This window comes from Colius striatus, chromosome 12 (assembly GCF_028858725.1).
Source record: "Colius striatus isolate bColStr4 chromosome 12, bColStr4.1.hap1, whole genome shotgun sequence".
Lineage (NCBI taxonomy): Eukaryota > Metazoa > Chordata > Aves > Coliiformes > Coliidae > Colius > Colius striatus.
In genome coordinates this window covers 24,746,668-24,763,421 of record NC_084770.1, presented here as the reverse complement: position 1 = coordinate 24,763,421, position 16,754 = coordinate 24,746,668, and the positions used below count along the sequence as shown (strand labels likewise).

Below are 16,754 nucleotides of genomic sequence, written 5' to 3'. Positions count from 1 at the left end.
GGGACACACCAGAATTGGTTCCAATGTGAAAAGAAAGACCACTCTGTTCCAGTACCAGTTTAATTCCAATAAGGCTCTTTATATAATATAAAGTTACATATTTATCTTAATAAAAAGAAATAAATAGTTCTCTCTTCACATTAGCTAATTGCCCAGAGACAGAAACACAAACAGCAGCCCACCCCCAGCCAGCAGTCACGAGGGGGAGAAAGTGGTTTCTAGTGATGATCACAGCTCCAGTTGTAGACTCAAGTAGATGGCAGGTATTCCAGAAACACAAGTAAAAAACCAGTCCTGGAGGGAACAGTAGCTGAGCACGTGGTCCTGGGGAAGGTGAGGTCCCAGGGGGTCGCTGCTGTGAGGAGCTCAGTGTGGGCTCCAGCCCCTGCCCTGGGCCAGGGCACCACAAACCCCTCAGGGCTGCAGCTGAGGTGTGTTAACTAATCCAAACAGTCTCCAACAGGAGGTGGGGAGGGAAGGGAAAAGACACACAATGAGCAGCTTCACCAACTACCTAAGAAAAACCTGTGTGTCTGCTGCCTTGTCCAAGAAGGGGTCAGAGAGGAGGGGAGGGAGGGGCTGGGTGTCACAGTGTTCCCCTGCTCACAGCAGCTGCTGGTGGATGATCTCCCACACCATGCGCCGGCGGAAGTAAGGCATGTGAGGCTGCAGGGGCAAGGAGAAGCCAGTGAGGACAGGCACGTGGTGCCAAAGAAGGCAGAGAAGATGCACACACACACAGGCACTGCCTGGGCAGGGAGTTCCTCGAGGAGCCCTTTGGATACAACGCTGGTGTCACCCACTCGGCTCCCAAGGAGGTGACGGGACCCCCTCCTGCCCTGGCCACGCCACAGCTTCCAGGCACTGCCTGGGAAAACACCCAGTGGCTCCAGAAGATGCAGAATCCCAGCGTGGCTCAGGCTGGAAAAGCCCTTTGAAGCCGGTGGAGCCCAAGCATGGAGCCAGCCGTAAGGATGAGAAGGCAGCTCTGCCCTCCTGAGGCCGCTCTGCAGCCAGGCACCAAAGGAGAGGGATGAATCCCAGGCAGGACTGACAGCAGCTCCTGCAGCACAGCTCCAGCCTCTGGAGCTGCCTGTTGTCCCCTCCCCTCACCTGTGAGAAGGTCATTGGCTTGTCTTGGGACAGAAAGTCTGCGTATTTGCACAGGAAGATGCCGCAGTCGCTTCCGTTGGATTGCTGAGGGATCTCCTGAGGACACAGAGGAAAGGGAGCGTCTGCCTTAGTCTCAAGAAGAAAAGCCCTGAGGAAGCAGCTGCCAACAGCCACAGGTCACCTCCCTGGGCAGCCTGGGACACTGGTTATTGAAAGAGTTCTTCCTCAGCTCCAGTTTAGCCTCCCCTGGTGCCCCAAACACCACCACTCATCCCAACCCCAAACCTGGTCGTGGAAGGTCTGTGCTCTCAGACAAATTGGACTTGCAAAAGGAGGGCAAACCCCAGTTCACCTTCCTGTGCCAGCCTCATCTTCAAAAGGAAAGGAGTGAGGCAGCAAAGGGGGTGCTCCCAGCCCCAGGGAGGGCACAGGATGCTCACAGCTGCTCCCACAAGGCTGAAGACACGAAGAAGCCTGAGGAGGGTGGTGAGGAGGAGTCAGGGCAGAGCCCAGCACTGCTCACATACGTGTGGCTCCATGCTGCACAGGCTCCACTCCCAACAGCTCAGCTCCAGCTTTCTTTTCTCCAGGTGTTCTGCTTGCAGGTATTTGCTGTTTAAAACAAACCCCCAAATCCCTCTTCACTTCTGTAACTCAGGCCAACGACAGCAAAAGAGCTGCTGAAGGACCAGAGGAAGCTGAGGGGGAGGATGGTGAAGTGCCAGAGGATCCTCATGGCAGCTGGTTTTTGAGGCATTTGGAGGAAAAATCCAAATCTTCAATTTGCAAACAGAGCAAGTCAGGAATGAGAACAACAAGCCCCAAAGCACCTCCCACACAGCCTCAGCTCGTTGCTTAGCAGAGGTCAACAAGCCCCAGACTGCACGCTGGCAGAGGAGGAGGAGACCCAGGTAAGGCCCCCCAGCATGCACCTTCATCCCACACACTGTGCACCTCTGGGACAACAAAGCTTTTGGGCTGATGCCTCTGGCTGAGGAAGTGCCTGGGATAAGGGTTTTCACTCTTTCTGTGTCTGTGGCAAGGACATGCAGGGCTCTGACAGGCACGAGGTGAAAACCTGCACCCTTTCATTTGAGATGTCAGCCTGCTGGGGGTCACTTGGCTGCAATGAGAGTGTTGGAGAGCAGAGGGGAAGGACAGGAGGGAGGCCTGCAGGGAGCACAACACATAGCTCACTGGAGGAGAGAAAGGGTGACCAGCACGAGGGGGAAAAGGACTGCAGGCAAGAAAAAGGTAACAGGTGAGCACTGAGGAGTGACAGTGTCTGTGCAGCTGGTGCCAGAGCAGCCCTTGCAGCAAGTGAGCCCAAAGCTTCCAGGCTGGCACTGGCATCCCAGGAACACACCCCCAAAACCTTCCCAGGACTCAGGGGACAAAAGCAGGGGCTGAGCAGTTACTTACAACACAGTCTCACAGATCTTGTGCCCGTTTTGGCCCAGTGAGTCCAAGTATCTGATGCTTTTCTTTCTGACATCTACGACCTGCCGTTGGAAGGTGACTGTTAGGGCAGAGCTCAGCCTCCTGCTGCACACACACCCCTCAAAACCCCAAAGGCTTCTCTTGGGAGCCTTTTTTTCCTCCCCAGTCCAGCTCTAAAGCAAAGGCAGCTGGACTCACCACGAGTGCCCAGTGCAGTTTCAGGTGGATGGGCACGAAGACCATGTCCTGCTTGAAGAGATCCACGTTTCTGGTCCATCTCATCACTGCTTTGTAGCCCCCAGAAAGTAGTTTGGGATAAAAGAAAGTACTAAAAGCATGGATTGCTGGATATCCTTCCTTCTTACTCCTTGCCATCAGAAGATTCATGTAGAAATTGATGACCTGGGCCACAGAGTAAATTTGAGATGGGAAATGAGACAGCAGCTTCCCAAAGGCAAACCACAGTGCCAGGTCTCTGCTGGCCACCCCAGAGCACAGAGCTGAGACAAGTCCAACCACAGCCACCACCTCCTGACCTTAGCCACTTCCACACTTAAGACAGTCATTCAATTGTTTGGGTTGGAAAAGCCCTTGAAGCTCCTGGAGTCCAACCCCATAGAACCAAGAGCCATAACAGGCACTTCCAGGCTCGGATGCCTCTGGGCCGTTTTACCTCATCGTTGACCCAGCAGAGGTTCCTCAGCGTTTGGATGTCCCCACGTGTCACCTTCAGCTTGAAGGCACTGCTCAGGATCTCCTCTGGATTACCCTCACCTAAGGCAGCTTTGATCTCCCTGTCCATGGCCTGAAAGGAACAGATGGGGAGGCACTTTGTGGAGCAGAGGGTACAGCTCTCCACGGAAGCAAGGCCTGTGAAGGGAGCTCAGGGCACGCAGGGGCTAGCTTGGCCAGGTTTCATGCTTATACCAAGTTAGCAATGGCACTGGTCTGTCTTGGTTGCTTTGTTTCAGCATCCTAATTTAGAGCCATGGCTTGCCTCAGTGTTTGTTTTTCATTAAGGAAGCTGGTATGAACCACTGGAGCAGCTAAAAATGAACAGAGGAGAGCAACCAGCTTTCTCCTGACCCTGTGGCCTGCACAGAGGCATTCTCCACACCCAGGCAGGAGCCAGAAAGAATTGTTAAGGCAGGGGATTTCAAAGAGAAACTGCAGTAACTGAACACTGTGATCTGCAGGGGCATCTCCCCCTTGGCTGAATCTGGGCTGGCAAGATCAGGAAAACTTCAGGTTCTCCTTCAACTCAGCATTGCCCAGAGGCCTTTGTGAGCTCTGCATGTGCCAGCCCTTGGCAAGGCAAACCTCAGTGGGCAAAAGAAGGAGGTGCCCAGTCAGAGCAGCAGCAGTGCCACTCCAAAGAACAGAAGCCACACAAGCAGGGGCAGCTGAGCTCCCAGGGCCTGAGTGGTGGGACTCACTGCGGACGGGGCTGGGAGAGCCTGGGGATGCACACGAGGTGCTGGGGTGCCCCACGTCAGTGCAGCACCATGGAGCAGCACAGGCTTGTCTTCCAGGTTGTGCCAGCACAGCAGGACAGGTGAAGAGCCAGAGCTGAGATGTATGAAGCAGGTGAGCACTGCCCTGGAGGCTGCTGTTAAACCCAGGCTCCTTTTTGTCCCTTAAAACCAGCTGCCCTGGTGACTGTTGCACTGGGAAGGCCCTGCTGCAGGCACTCTCTGACAGCCTCAAGGCAAGGCCTTAAGATTTCCAAAAGGCCTAGGAAACAGTGTTCCCTGCAGCCTTCTGCTCTGCCTGAGAGCCCATCAGCTCTGGTACCTTTGTGAGCGGAGCAAAGCATTCGCCTCTTTGCCCCGAGCTCGGGGATTTCCCTTCTTCCACATCAAGGACATCTGTCTTCAGAGGCAGAACAGGTGTCAGATGGATCTCAAAGGGTGTCTCTTCTGAGTCTCCAGATCCACACTGTGTTTGTCAGACAAAAGGAGGTTAAGCTAGCAAGCAAGCACGGATTTGTGTGCTAGGGGTAGTGCAGGAAGGCTCAGGGATAAACCCAGAGGGGTTTCTGTGCACAACCAGCCAAACCCCACACCCAGCGACTTTTTGTTGCCACTCCTGTTCCAGCTGAGCCCACACCTGATCCTGCCCTCAAAACTCAAGAGGCAGAAAGCTGGTTTGGCTTGGACTGGCAGGAAGAACCCCAGCAAAGCCTCCACATGCAGATACCAAGTTGAGTTATCACTAGTTATGATTTCCATGACTAAAGTTTTGGGGTTGACCCAAGCCCTGACCAGAGGTGAAAGTGAGAGAGATGGGCTTCTATCCCCCAAAACAAGAAGGGACTAAAGGCACTGCAACCCAGTTCTGCAGATCAGCTAAGCCTCTGCACCAAAGATTTTAAGCTATACCCAACAGATTAAAGGGGAAGAATAAAAGTTGGATAGTGTAGAGTCTTGAAACCAAAGGAATAGCAGTGGGAGAGGCTTTGTGGGAGCTCAGCTCGGGGAATAAGGCTCCCACTGTCCCTGGGATTAATGCAGATGTTGGTAAGTAATGGCAAGTGAAGAGGGCAAACATTGCTGCTCACAGGCTGCTCTACTTTCCTAAAGAGGGAAACAGGGACTAAGAGAAGCTTACCCCTGTCATGACTTGTTTCACTGGCCTTTTCTGTTCCATGGGGTTTTCTGCTGGTGTGTAGTACCTGTGGGGAGAGTGAGCAGTGAGCTGGCTGTTGGTCCTGACCTCAACAATTCACCTTCTGGCTAAGCAATGCCTTTTCAGGGCTGACTCTGACAACAGCCACTGTTGCACACACCAACATCTGACAGCACTGTCTCAGCTTTGTGCTGTTCCTGGGGCAGAATGGAGAGCTGGGAGCTTCCTCTGCACGTGCAAGATTCTGTTGTATCAGTTTCATGACTTGGAGAACAGGGAAGCAACCAGCCCTGCCTCTGCCAAGGGCTCTGTGATGGGCACTGCACACTCAGTGCTGTGCTGCCAGCTGTGATGTGACAAGCTGCAGCTGCATCCAAATGCAGTCACCTCTCAGAGAGCAGGAGCAGCACGTTGAGATGAAGCCAGGGCAGCTCCAGGATGTTGACTTGTCTGCCACAGGTTACCCAAGGTGACCATCCCCATTTGGAGAGGATTATCACTAAAACCCCTGTGGGCTTTGAAGAGCAAACACACACAGAGACACTGAAGTTGTCCAGATGTGTGTCCCTTCTTCTGACCCACCAATGGGCATTGTCACTGCATCACAGAATCCTGCTGGTTGGAAAAGACCTTGAAGATCATCAAGTCCAACCCCTTCCCTTCAGGCTGCCAAGGATCAGGAGAGACACCTACAACAGATGCTCATGGGATCCTACACTCTTTGTGCCTTCAAGGCTTTCAGTCCAGCATGGTAAGGGATCCCAGCCCCTGCCACATCACTTCACTTAGTACCTAGATCTGAAAGTGAAAAAGGCAAGAAGGCTTTCCTTCTACTTGAACCCATCACACTCCATCAGTGATGACATCTCCCCTCTTCTCTCAAGCTGAGGAGAACCAGTGACAATTTAAGGGCAGGAAAAGTGGTGCAGAGCTCAGAGCACTGGTGTTTGAAGTGGGGAGAAGAATAGAGACAGAGTCAGCTACAAAACAGGACTCCCTCAGGATCCCTGGACACTACAGGAGGCAGAAGCAACAGGAATCGTGATTAGAAGAGACTCTACCTGATCATCTCACTTTTCTGAGACCACTGTGAGCTGCAAACATCTGCATGCTTGATACCTGCAGAGAGACAGGAACATGTCAACAGGGGGTCAGCTGCCAGTTGCCATCAGATGCACAGAGCAATGGGAGATAAGCACCAAAACCCCTTTTAATGACAATGTGTGGTTAGGAAGCTCAAACCTGGACTATCCTGGGTGAGTGTGTGAAAGCTGAAGTGGGGCTTGCTTAAGTAAGTTTTAAATCCTAGATTGCACACATGGCTAAATAAGGGTTTTCCCTGCAAAAGCCAGACTAGCTGGTCATTCTCCATGACAAAACAAGCTCTCCCCAAATGCTGGCACCTGCTCAGAAGCCATTTCAGACCCCCCTGGATTGCACAGGAAGAAGTATTGATGAAAAACACATGTAAGTAAATAACAGGGGAAGAAAAACCCCAAACCTGGGAGCACCTGCAATGGGATATCCATGACCACATGGTACTGTAACATGCTGCTGGCACCAGCTCCAGCCTTGGGCCTGAAGGAAATGTCCTGTTCTGGTTTGAAGTCTGCCTCCAGAGTGGCACAGGTTGGGATGGTGGGGCTACTCACCGCTCCTTAGTGTCACACACGGGTACACAGCGTCCTGCTTCTGGTTGCCCACATGGTTTGTGGTCATCACTGGGTCCTTGGAGTGGGTTTGGGCACTTTGGTGCAGAAAGAAACATGAGAGAGGGATGAGAGATTTGATACACATGGTGTATGGTACAGGCATTTGTTAGAGAGGACACAGCTCAGACACAACTGTCTACGGTGGAGTTGGAGGCCACAGTTAAAGCAACAGAAATAGGTAAGAATTAGGCTGCTGTATCCCTTAACAGCAGCATCCTGGCTGCTGCAGCAGGCATAGGGCAAAATGCAAGAGGCATTTCCAAGAGGAGGCAGCTGGCATTCAGAACATCAGCTGCCTTCAGCTCAGCCATGCTGAAGATGCAGGAGCCAAACCTCCCATTTCTTTGGTACTCCAGAGGAGGTTACTCAGCCATGACAGGACAAGTCCTAGTCACTAACAGTCTTATAGTTTGCCTCAACAGCTGCCCTGGGGCACTGTCCAGAAGCCCAAAAGCAGGAGCTCCCCTCCACTTCCCAACAGCTACCAAAGTCCCAACACAAAGCCAATGGTTATTTCCCAGTACTTACTTGTGTAAACTGGTAGGCTGCGGATTGCAGCGGCTTCTGGAATACTTCTCCTTCAGCAGCCTCAGGAGCTCCTTGTATTTCTCCTTTTCTCGTTGCTGAATAGCCTGGCAGAGCAGAGGGAAGCAGAGATCAGAAGCCAGTTCATAACAGGGATGCAGTGAGGCTGCACAGGCTGTCCCCAAAGAGCTCAGGGGGACTCCAGCAGGAATCCCCACACCTTGATTTGGGGTTAAGCCCTGCTCTAAGAACTCGCGTCCCACTGCGAACTTCAACATGCCTTCTGCAACCGTTTCCTCAGCTGGGGGTCTCCTCTTTTCAGCTGTGAGGGTCCTCCCCCAGTACCCCTTTTCCAGGAAAATGGTTGAACTATCAGTGTTTTGGGAACAAAGCATTGCTCTGTTCCAAAACCTACCTCTTCGGCTGTGCAGAGAAACCTCCCCGTTCTGCTGCTCTCTGAGGAGGTGGATTTGGGTGCAGTGCACTCCTTGATGGGGGGCCTCAGCATGAGGGTGCTGTCTGATGCAGGTTTGAGGTGCTGGATGCCATTCTTGCACATGCTGAAAACATCAAGAGCATGATGAAAACACCAACAGCACGATGAAAACATCAAGAGCTTCAAGGGAATGTTCACACAGGCACCTCCCGTTACAAACTCCAGCACCAACTGTTTTGTGAAGCACATACACTGATGGTAGGGAACAAAAAACCACCCCCCAAAGAGCTGGAGACCTCCCTTGGTACAGCAGCCTGGAGACTTTCCAGAATACCTTGGAGAAAATGTTCCTTTGTGGACACAAATCCAGATGTTGGGCAACACAGAGGAAGCTCCAACGTGACAAGATACTGAACCCTTGAGAGAAGAAGCCAAAGACAAGGGAAGGGTTTTTACCTCAGACATGGAATTGTCACAGGAGAAAGGGACAGCATTCCCTGATCAGCTTCACAAGGCATTTTGTCTAGGAGAGAGGAGCATGAGCCACCAGTGAGCACAAAAGGCAACTGAAGTGTGTAATGAATTTACATTGAAGAGCTTCAAAGACTTTGCTCTCTTCCATCACACTATTACTTGTGTTATCCGACTTTAGGGTATTTCAGGCTCACAGCTACAGCAAGTTGTGCATACAAGGTCCTGCCAGCCTAACCCTGAGATAAAAATGGGCTCTCGGGACCTGCTGCCTCCAGGGAGTGTTTCAAACAACGTCCTTCTGGCAAGCCAAGAGTGGCCGTAGCAGAGCCAAGGGGGCTCAGCACTCGTGTGGGGATGTGGGATAACACCTGCCCCCAAACCCAAAGCAATGCTGGGATGCAGGGAACAGCCAGGGTTCCCTCTCAGCTACTCCTAGCTATGGTGTCTGCAATACCAGGGTGCTGAAGAAAGGAGTGAGTAACTTGCTGGCAGCCTCACCGACATCCAGCACTTGCACGTCTGGTGGAGAATCTGCTGCTACTTGAGATGATGTGTCAGAAGAAGTGGACTGAGCCTTAAACAGAACCAAAAGAAGGTACCAAGGTGAGTACAATCTGAGTGGGAATCCAAGCCAATTCCTCAAGTTCAGTCAGCTCTGTTAGGACTTGGGGCCCAGGGCTTGGCAGCTTCAGAGGGCAGCAGAAGGCAATGCTTTGCAGGGTCTCTGACAGGGATGCTCATTCCTTCCCACAGGCTCTCAGACGTGCAGGGACTCAAACTGATCACAGTGTTCTCCTCAGTCAGCCCCTAAACACTCCCAAGTGTGAGAGTGCAGCCCTTGAAAGATACATGTTTGTAAAACAGGAGTTAATGACTCTCTCAGGAGCAAATACCAAGAGCATGACAGTTTCTTACTCCTCTTATCCTCTGGGGTAGTTGAGGAAAATAACCCCACACCTTTGAGCCAAGCCAGGGAGTGGGGCAGCTCATTGCTCAGTGTCACAGTGCCAAAGGCCTGCAGGAATCCTCTCCTGGGCTGCTGAATAATGAACCTTGCAGAAAGAGGCTGATGCAGTTTTTCATGTAAGTTAATGGATTTTGACTCTTTAACTACAAGCTTGAGGGGAAAAAAATAGCAGCTTACAAACTCCCTAAAAGCATAAAGCTGAACAAGTGGGAAGTATCTGGAAGGCAACAAAGGTTTTGCTCAGCTGTGAGTGCTGAGGCAGAGCTGGCAAAGCTGAGAGAGGCCAAGCCAGCACCCAGGAGCTGCCTGGGAAAAGGGGAATAGAGCAAAGAGCCACTAGTGCTGCCCAGGCTCAGAGCCACTGGCTCTTCCCTCTTGGCCAGGTTCTGCCTCTGTCAGCCCCCTCACTGACCTCTTCTGCAGCTGGCACCTTCACCCCAGCAGTGACGTCCTGGACCTCTTCCTTATGATTTGAATCTAGGAAGCAAAGACAGGGGATTCCTGTTGGCCTGTCAGCCCCTGAGGCCAGGGACAACACATGCAGCCTTCTGCCAGCAGCAGCTGCCAGTGCTTCTTCCCTCAGTTGGCTCCCTGAGCCATGGTCCTCCAGAGCCACAGCTCAAGGGCTAACCCAGACCTGCAAAACCACCCTGCTGCTGCTGCTGGGAACTTCCCCTCTATGTGGAGAAGCAGCACAGGGGGCAATTTACCCTCCTCATGCCCTCCACACGTCCATGTGCCCACACAGTGTGTTACGTGGCACCCTGGTCTAGTTGAGAGAAGCTGTTTGCTGAGGTCTGGAACTCAAAGCCACCCCAAGGCTGTTCTTTTCAGTGTGAAGGAAGCAGAGACAGGCAACCCAACCCCCCAAACACCAACACAATTAGGGCTGTCCAATTAGGGTCTGTGGGAGGGACTGAATCGTGTTTACCAACAGCATTTGTGTGAAGGTAAGAGAATGGCACCACGTTCTTAGGAGGGGATCTGGGAATTGTTCCTATGAACCAAGAGCTGCTCATGTTGCTAAAAGGAGTAGGGACAGGGGAGCAAGGTATCAATTTGATGCATTTTTCCCCAATGTCTTATGCTCTTGAGCCTGAACTGACAGTTCAGCAGCCCCTGCCATTAACCAAGGGGCAGCATCGTTTGCCAGGAGCTCACAGGAGCACCACATTCCTCTGCCTGCCCTCAGTTTACAGTGACCTTCCTTCTCATCCCAGATTCCAGGTGATTTCTCATAAGACACCCAGGTATTTGGGAGTGACAGAGGCACATGGTGGATAGAGACAGGGGGAGCACACAGCTTAGATTTCAAACAGCCCTTCTGCTGGCTGCAGGGGCTCTGCACTGTGGGATAGCCCCACGCTGTCTCCTGCTGGCACTCAAAGCACAGGCACCACAGGGAAGGTGGCACACCACACACCTTCAGGCCACAGGAAAGAAAAGCCATGCTTTCAGTGGCAATGCTGAGGCTCAAAAGCCACATTTTCCTAAGGCACAGGAAACCCAGGAGAAACGAGGCCCAGGACCCAGGGCCAGTACCTAATTTTCGCCTCTTCACTTGCTGCTGCTCTTCATCTTCCACAGACGGCGGAACACTGGGGAAAGAACAGGCACAAGAGTGGTTTGTAACCACAGGTAAGGCTTCTGACAGGCTGATTTCCCTCCCACAGGGCCCAAACTGCACGAGGCAGTTTTCATATCCTCAAAGTTCCCTCCCTTCTGGGATCGTCTTGGCCACGCAGACCCAACGCCCAGGGCTGAGCATCTCTCCTCAGCACCACCCCCACAGAGCCAATTATCCCACTAGGCCCCTTCTTTTAATGCTTCCTAACGTTTGACATTGGTTCCCATCACCAAAACAACATTGCTTCATGTGTGCTTTCCCTCTTTCCTCAGGGCCAGAAGCATGCCTGAGATGACGAAGCCATCTGAGTTCCCAAGCCACTACCCGGAGTTGCAAAGACAAAGTAGGACAGGAAACCAAAGGTGAGAAGGAACTGGGGCATCCACCCACTGAAATAGCTCACTGCTAAATCAGCCCTCAGGAACTAGTGCTTGAAACAGTCCTGAGCTGCACCCTTTCCTAAGAAGCCTAAGTCCAAGTGTTTATCATCGTTATCAGCTGATGCAGGTCCTGCACAGCCTCTGCCTGTGGGTGCTGAGCACAAAGGCTGGCTTAGGGTGGGTGGGGTTTTCTTCTCTTTGCCCCCAACAATGGATTCTTTGGTCTTTCTCCCAGGATATAATGCCCTTTAAACTGTCACACCCCTGAAGCCCACTGGGACAGTCATGTCTGCACTAGCTTGTGTCCAGAGGAGCACAGAGCCCAGTTGATATCCTTCAGGGCACCTTTCAGCCAGCACAAAGCATATTTGCTGTTATGACCTACTAAAGTCAGCAAACATCAGGGGCAGGTGCTAAAGGCAAACACATTCCATTCTTACTCAGCACATGTGGTATGTCAGAAGGCAAAACTGAAGGCAGCAAAACATTTGTGTCCTCCTGCTCGGTCTTTAGCAAGAGCGAACTCGCTCTGAGCTGCTCTTAAGCAAACAAGTGCCCAGGGACAGAGCCCAAATCAGCCTCCTGCAGGCTGTGCTCGGGGATAAGCCCTGGTTAAATGCCTGGCTGCAGTTACAGCCACTGCTTTGGACCAGAAGCGCCTCTCTCTCAGCATCAGCACAGCACTCAATACTTGTGACAGTCCTTTTGTCCTTTGACTGTATACTGAGGTTTGGAATGAATTTGATGGCAAGAAAAGGCAAATCCTCTCCTGGTAATTCAGCAATGAATGGGGAAATGTTGGCTTTAGGCAGGGCCAGGGAACACTGAGGGGTGGAAGGTGAGGAGGACAATGGGATCCATGTTCAGCCACCCCCGTCCCTGACAGGGAAAGGTGCAACTGTGTTTTTTCTGTCTCCTTGAGACAGCCCCTACTTATGGCCTCACTTGCCTCCTTAGCAACTACAAAAAGGTGTTAGGAAAAGTGAGTAACTCTGCATCAACCCAAACACAAAGCCCCACAGGCTCAGGCACTGCTCCCTGCAGAACCTCCCTTGCCCAGCCAGCACTTGGGACACTTCATTACCACTTAAACTTGGAAAAACTTCAAGTCCTCCCAGCTGAACACTCCCAAGGCCACATTTCTGTGGGGCAGTGCAAGAGCAGCTGGTGCTCAGCTATTGCCCTCCCTCCCAGTTTCACCCCCAGCCCCAGAGCTCAGCATCTTTCTGCCCCAGGGCAAGCTCACAGGGCAGCAGTGACAGCCACCCTGGGGAGGAGCTGGGAACACCGTCGCTGTTTGACAGCATGTCAGTGAGCACTCGCTGGGAAACTCGTTTTCTAAGGCAGTTTCAGCCCTGTTTCAGCGCAGCTGCTTCGCCTGCCCTTCCCGGGGATGGCTCAGCAGCCCCGGCTCCGCAGTGACGAGGCAGCCCAGCGCCTTTACACGGGCACACGCTTCCCTCCAGCCCTCTGCTCTGCACGGCAGCTCTGAGCAACCGCTTGTGCAACCACCGGCTCCTTCCAGAAGGCGTCTGCTTTCGTCACTCGCTCCGGACCGCGACACACTCAGCACGGCATCAGCTTCTCCCCAGAGCACGGCACGTCACCCGTACAGCCCCCTCTCCGGAGAGCCGGGCGGGGAAGCGGCTCAGCCACCCACCGCTGGCAGCTCGGCGGCGATTCGCGCCCGGGAGAGCCTCTCGCCTTCCTCCCCTCCACACGCACACCGCTTCCTCATGACACGACACGACTTCTCTCCACCCCGCGTGTCCCTACGTGTGCGCTCCGCTCCGTGCCGCTCCCACACCCCTCCGAAGCCTCCACCCCCTTCCCTGCGCCTCAGCCCCGCCGCCGAAGCCGCCGGGCTCACGGGGCACCCGCGGTGCGGGCACGGGAGGACGCGGCGGCGGGAGCTCAGCCGCGGCCCACGGGGCCTGGGTGCGGGGCGCCAGCGGAGGAGGCCGACGTGAGCCCCAGGGCAGCGGCGCGGCCCCGCAGCCGCCGGCCGGCCCGCCAGCGCCTCGCGGGGAGGCGGCGGGGGTGCCCCGCGGCGGGGCGGGTCGCTGACCTGCGGGACGGCCTCCTGCGCGGCGGCGGCGCCGGGGCCGGGGCGGCGGGCGGGGGGCGGCGGGCGGCGGCGAGCAGCGCGCCCAGGGCCCCCAGCAGCCATTGGTACATAGGCCCCGGCGGCACTGCGCCGGGCCCGCGCGCCGCCGCCCCGGGCGCCCGCCCATTGGCCCCCGCCGCTGTCAGTTTGGCCGCCGCCCGCCAATCAGAAGCGGAGGGGCGGGGCTACGGCGGCCTGTTCCGTTGCGTGAGGCGGCCGTTAACGGCGCCGCCTCAGCCGCGGCCCCAGCCCTGCCCCTCCCCTCCCGCCCCTGCCCGGGACCGGCCCCTGCCTCGGCCCTCCCCGGGACTGCCCTCCCCGGGAGCTCAGGCACAGCCTCTTCGCGCCGCTCCGGAGGAAGGACAGCGGGGCTTAGCCGTTCCGCGTCCGGAGCGGCCGCTGTGGCTCGGGGCCCGGCCCCTGCCCTGCCCTCTCCTCCCCAGGAGCACAGACACAGCCCCTTGCGCCGCTCCGGGCGAAGGACAGCGGGGCTCAGCCTCCGGAGCGGCCTCTGTGGCTCGGGACCCAGCCCCTGCCCGGCCCTGCCCTCCCCAGGAGCTCCGACACAGCCCCCTGGCGCTGCCGTCGCACCGCTCCGGGGGAAGGACAGCGGGGCCCAACCGTCCTGCGACCGGAGCGGCCGCTGTGGCTCGGGACCTGGCCCCTGCCCTGCCCTCCCCTCCTTTGGCTCTGCCCTCCCCTCCTTTGGCTCTGCCCTCCCCTCTTTTGCCCTCCCCTCTTTTGCCCTCCCCTCTTTTGCCCTCCCCTCCTTGGCTCTGCCCTGCTTTGCCCTCCCCTCTTTTGCCCTCCCCTCCTTGGCTCTGCCCTCCGCTCCTTTGCCCTGCCCTGCTCGGCTCTGCCCTCTTCTGCTCTGCTTTCCCCTCCCCTGCCCTGCTCGGCTCTGCCCTCCTCTCCCGTCCCCGGGAGCTCAGACACAGCCCCCTGGCGCTGCCGTCGCGCCGCTCCGGGGGAAGGACCGTAACCGGCCCGGCCCCTGCCACCTCCATTCCCTTCAGGGCCCGGGGAAGGGTCACTCCGGGCTTACCAAGCCCAGTTCCGCTTAACACCCAGGCGCTGGGCGGCGCGGCGGCCGGAGCTGCCGGGCTGAGCACCCGCCTGAGCCATGGCTGCGGGGTGTATGTTCGGCTTTCCCGTGGCAACCACAACACACAGGTAGGAGCCCAACGGCCGGGCGCGGGGAGCCCGAGCACAGGCGCTGTGATATCACGGAGCCGCACTCCATCGTGGTTGGAAGAGCGGTTCATGGTCATGGGGTGCGGCTGCCCAGCCCGCCGCTAAACTCACCCGCATCCCCCCCCAGGCACAGCCTTATGGAGCTGGCTGCGGGGGGCTTTGCTTGGGGCTTTTGGGGCAATTCCTTGGCCTTGTCCCTTGTTTTATCTGCTCTTACCTCAGGGGGCGGGGGGGATGCTGCAGGAGCAGCTGCAGCCACCTCCTGAAGAGGCTTTTACACACAGGGAGCAAAAATGAGGGGTTTTAAAAGTCTAAGGAAGGTGAAAAGGCTGCAGAATGAGCTGGGCAGATGAAAGCACCCGGGGCAGGACCAGCCCTCTGGGGCAGCTGTTGCCCCCAGGAGGCCCTGCTGGCTTCTCACACCTGCACAGCCTGTGCTGATGTCTGCTTGGATTCAGAGGCAAACTCTTCACCGTGACTTGTGAAGTTTCATTATTGCTTTGCTCACACTTGAGGGCTTTAGCCAAGGAAGATGCCTGAGCCCTGGAGGCAGTGGGCTGTGGGAGCAGCCTGCCAGGGACGGGGCTGAGGCTCCTCTCCTGCCCCAGGACCCTCGACACGCACATCCCCCCCAGCTGTGGGGTAAAGCAGGGGAAGTCTTAGGGCTCAGAAGAAATAAATATTCTGGGGAACAGAAGGGAGCTGAGGCAGAACTGTTTCCCTGAGAGGGGTGTCAGCCCCTGTGCCAGGCTGCCCAGGGAGCTGGGGGAGTGCCCAGCCCTGGAGGGATCCCAGAGCCGTGGGGCTGAGGTGCTGAGGCTGTGGGTCAGTGCTGGGCTGGGCAGGGCTGGGACTGCAGCAGCTTCAGGGGCTTTGACAACCAGAATGATTCTCTCATTTGTGTTTGCTGTTTTAAACAAGCTCATCCTTGCCTCCTGATGCCTTCCTGACCCTCCCCACAACGATTGAATGCTGTTAAATGGTTTCAGAGCATCTGTGTGAATGGCTCTCTGTGTGCTGGGAAAGCCCCTGAGTGTGCCCTGCAGTGCTCACCCCAGGTCCTGTGCTGCTGAAGGCTTGGTCCCACACACAGGGGACAGTTAACATCACCTGGTTCTGCTTTCCATGGGATCTGGCATGAACACCGTTGTGATCTCTGAAACACAAGTAACCCAAGACATAAAGAAATCAGAATGTCATTAAATTAATGCTACCAGACTGCACTTTTTTTTCCCTTGTGTTTTTTTTCCCCCCTCCTCTCACATCTATGGCACCAATTTTCCTTTTCCCTAAAGACAAAGCCAACAGCAGGTAGCTGGAGAAGAGGCCCTGTGCTGTGACCTCTGGCCTGTCTCCAGCCCAGCTTCACATTGGTTACATTCCCCAGCCCCTGGGGCTTTGCAGCTGGCTGGTAACTTCACAGCAACCCTTCACTGTGCCTTTGAGCTTCTTGCTCAGTAGCTGGTGTCTGGTCTGACTCAAAATGATGCCATTTGGTGTGGGAAATCCAGAATCCCTGTTCCTGGCCATCCAAATACACCTGGGTTAGCTGTGGCCTGTCTCTGAGCTGAGAGGGAACAGCTGCTGGGAAATACAGCCACAGAGTGAACTCCCTTGAAAAATTGCTTCATCCTGAAGCAAAGATCTTCAAGAGAGCATCAGAGAAAGGCAAAGCCTTTCCATCTGGAAAGGGTGGGTGTGAGGAGGCTGGAGCCAGGCTGTGCTCAGGGATGGCCAATGACAGGACAAGGGGCAACGGGCACAAGCTGCAACAGAAGAGGTTCCAAAGAAACACAAGGAGGAATTTCCTCACAGTTTGGGTGAGGGAGCACTGGCAGGGGCTGCCCAGATGGGCTGTGGAGTCTCCTCTGGAGACATTCAAACCCAGTTGGGTGAGCTCCTGTGTGCCCTACTCTAGGTGTTGCTGCTCTGGCAGGGGGTTGGACTGGATGAGCTTTCCGGATCCCTTACAGCCCTTGAGATTCTGTGTGTGTGTGTTTGTGTGTGTGTTTGCACACAGAACGTGTGTCTCAGGGAGAGAACATGTGGCCCAGGTTCTGCCTGCCCCAGCAGGTTGGGGTCAGTGTTGCATCCATTCTGTGATCCCTGCCCCACTTGCCAAGGAGCAGGGCTGAGCATTTCCAAAGGAGA

General features: G+C 55.3%; 1 protein-coding gene across 1 annotated transcript; it reads right to left on the bottom strand.

The window, feature by feature from the left end:
* Positions 1-59: 59 nt before the first annotated feature.
* SENP2 (SUMO specific peptidase 2) lies at positions 60-13,480 on the bottom strand. The gene is made up of 17 exons (XM_062005305.1): positions 13,371-13,480; positions 10,838-10,893; positions 9,708-9,772; positions 8,827-8,902; positions 8,311-8,377; positions 7,834-7,978; positions 7,422-7,525; positions 6,834-6,928; positions 6,243-6,300; positions 5,164-5,227; positions 4,348-4,491; positions 3,227-3,358; positions 2,752-2,955; positions 2,536-2,615; positions 1,641-1,725; positions 1,114-1,209; positions 60-666 (listed from the first exon to the last, which is right to left on the bottom strand). Exons 1-17 carry the CDS (start codon positions 13,478-13,480, stop codon positions 604-606), a joined length of 1,644 nt encoding a protein of 547 aa, XP_061861289.1. The 3' UTR covers positions 60-603.
* Between the last annotated feature and the right edge of the window lie 3,274 nt (positions 13,481-16,754).

Coding starts and splice junctions, on each gene's coding strand:
- SENP2 (XM_062005305.1), bottom strand. CDS start 13,480: ATGTACCAATGGCTGCTGGGGGCCCTGGGCGCGCTGCTCGCCGCCGCC. Junction 7,979..8,310: donor GTGACAATTCCATGTCTGAG/GTAAAAACCCTT, acceptor TGATGTTTTCAG/CATGTGCAAGAATGGCATCC. Junction 5,228..6,242: donor CAGAAAAGTGAGATGATCAG/GTAGAGTCTCTT, acceptor CTCTCCCCACAG/GTACTACACACCAGCAGAAA.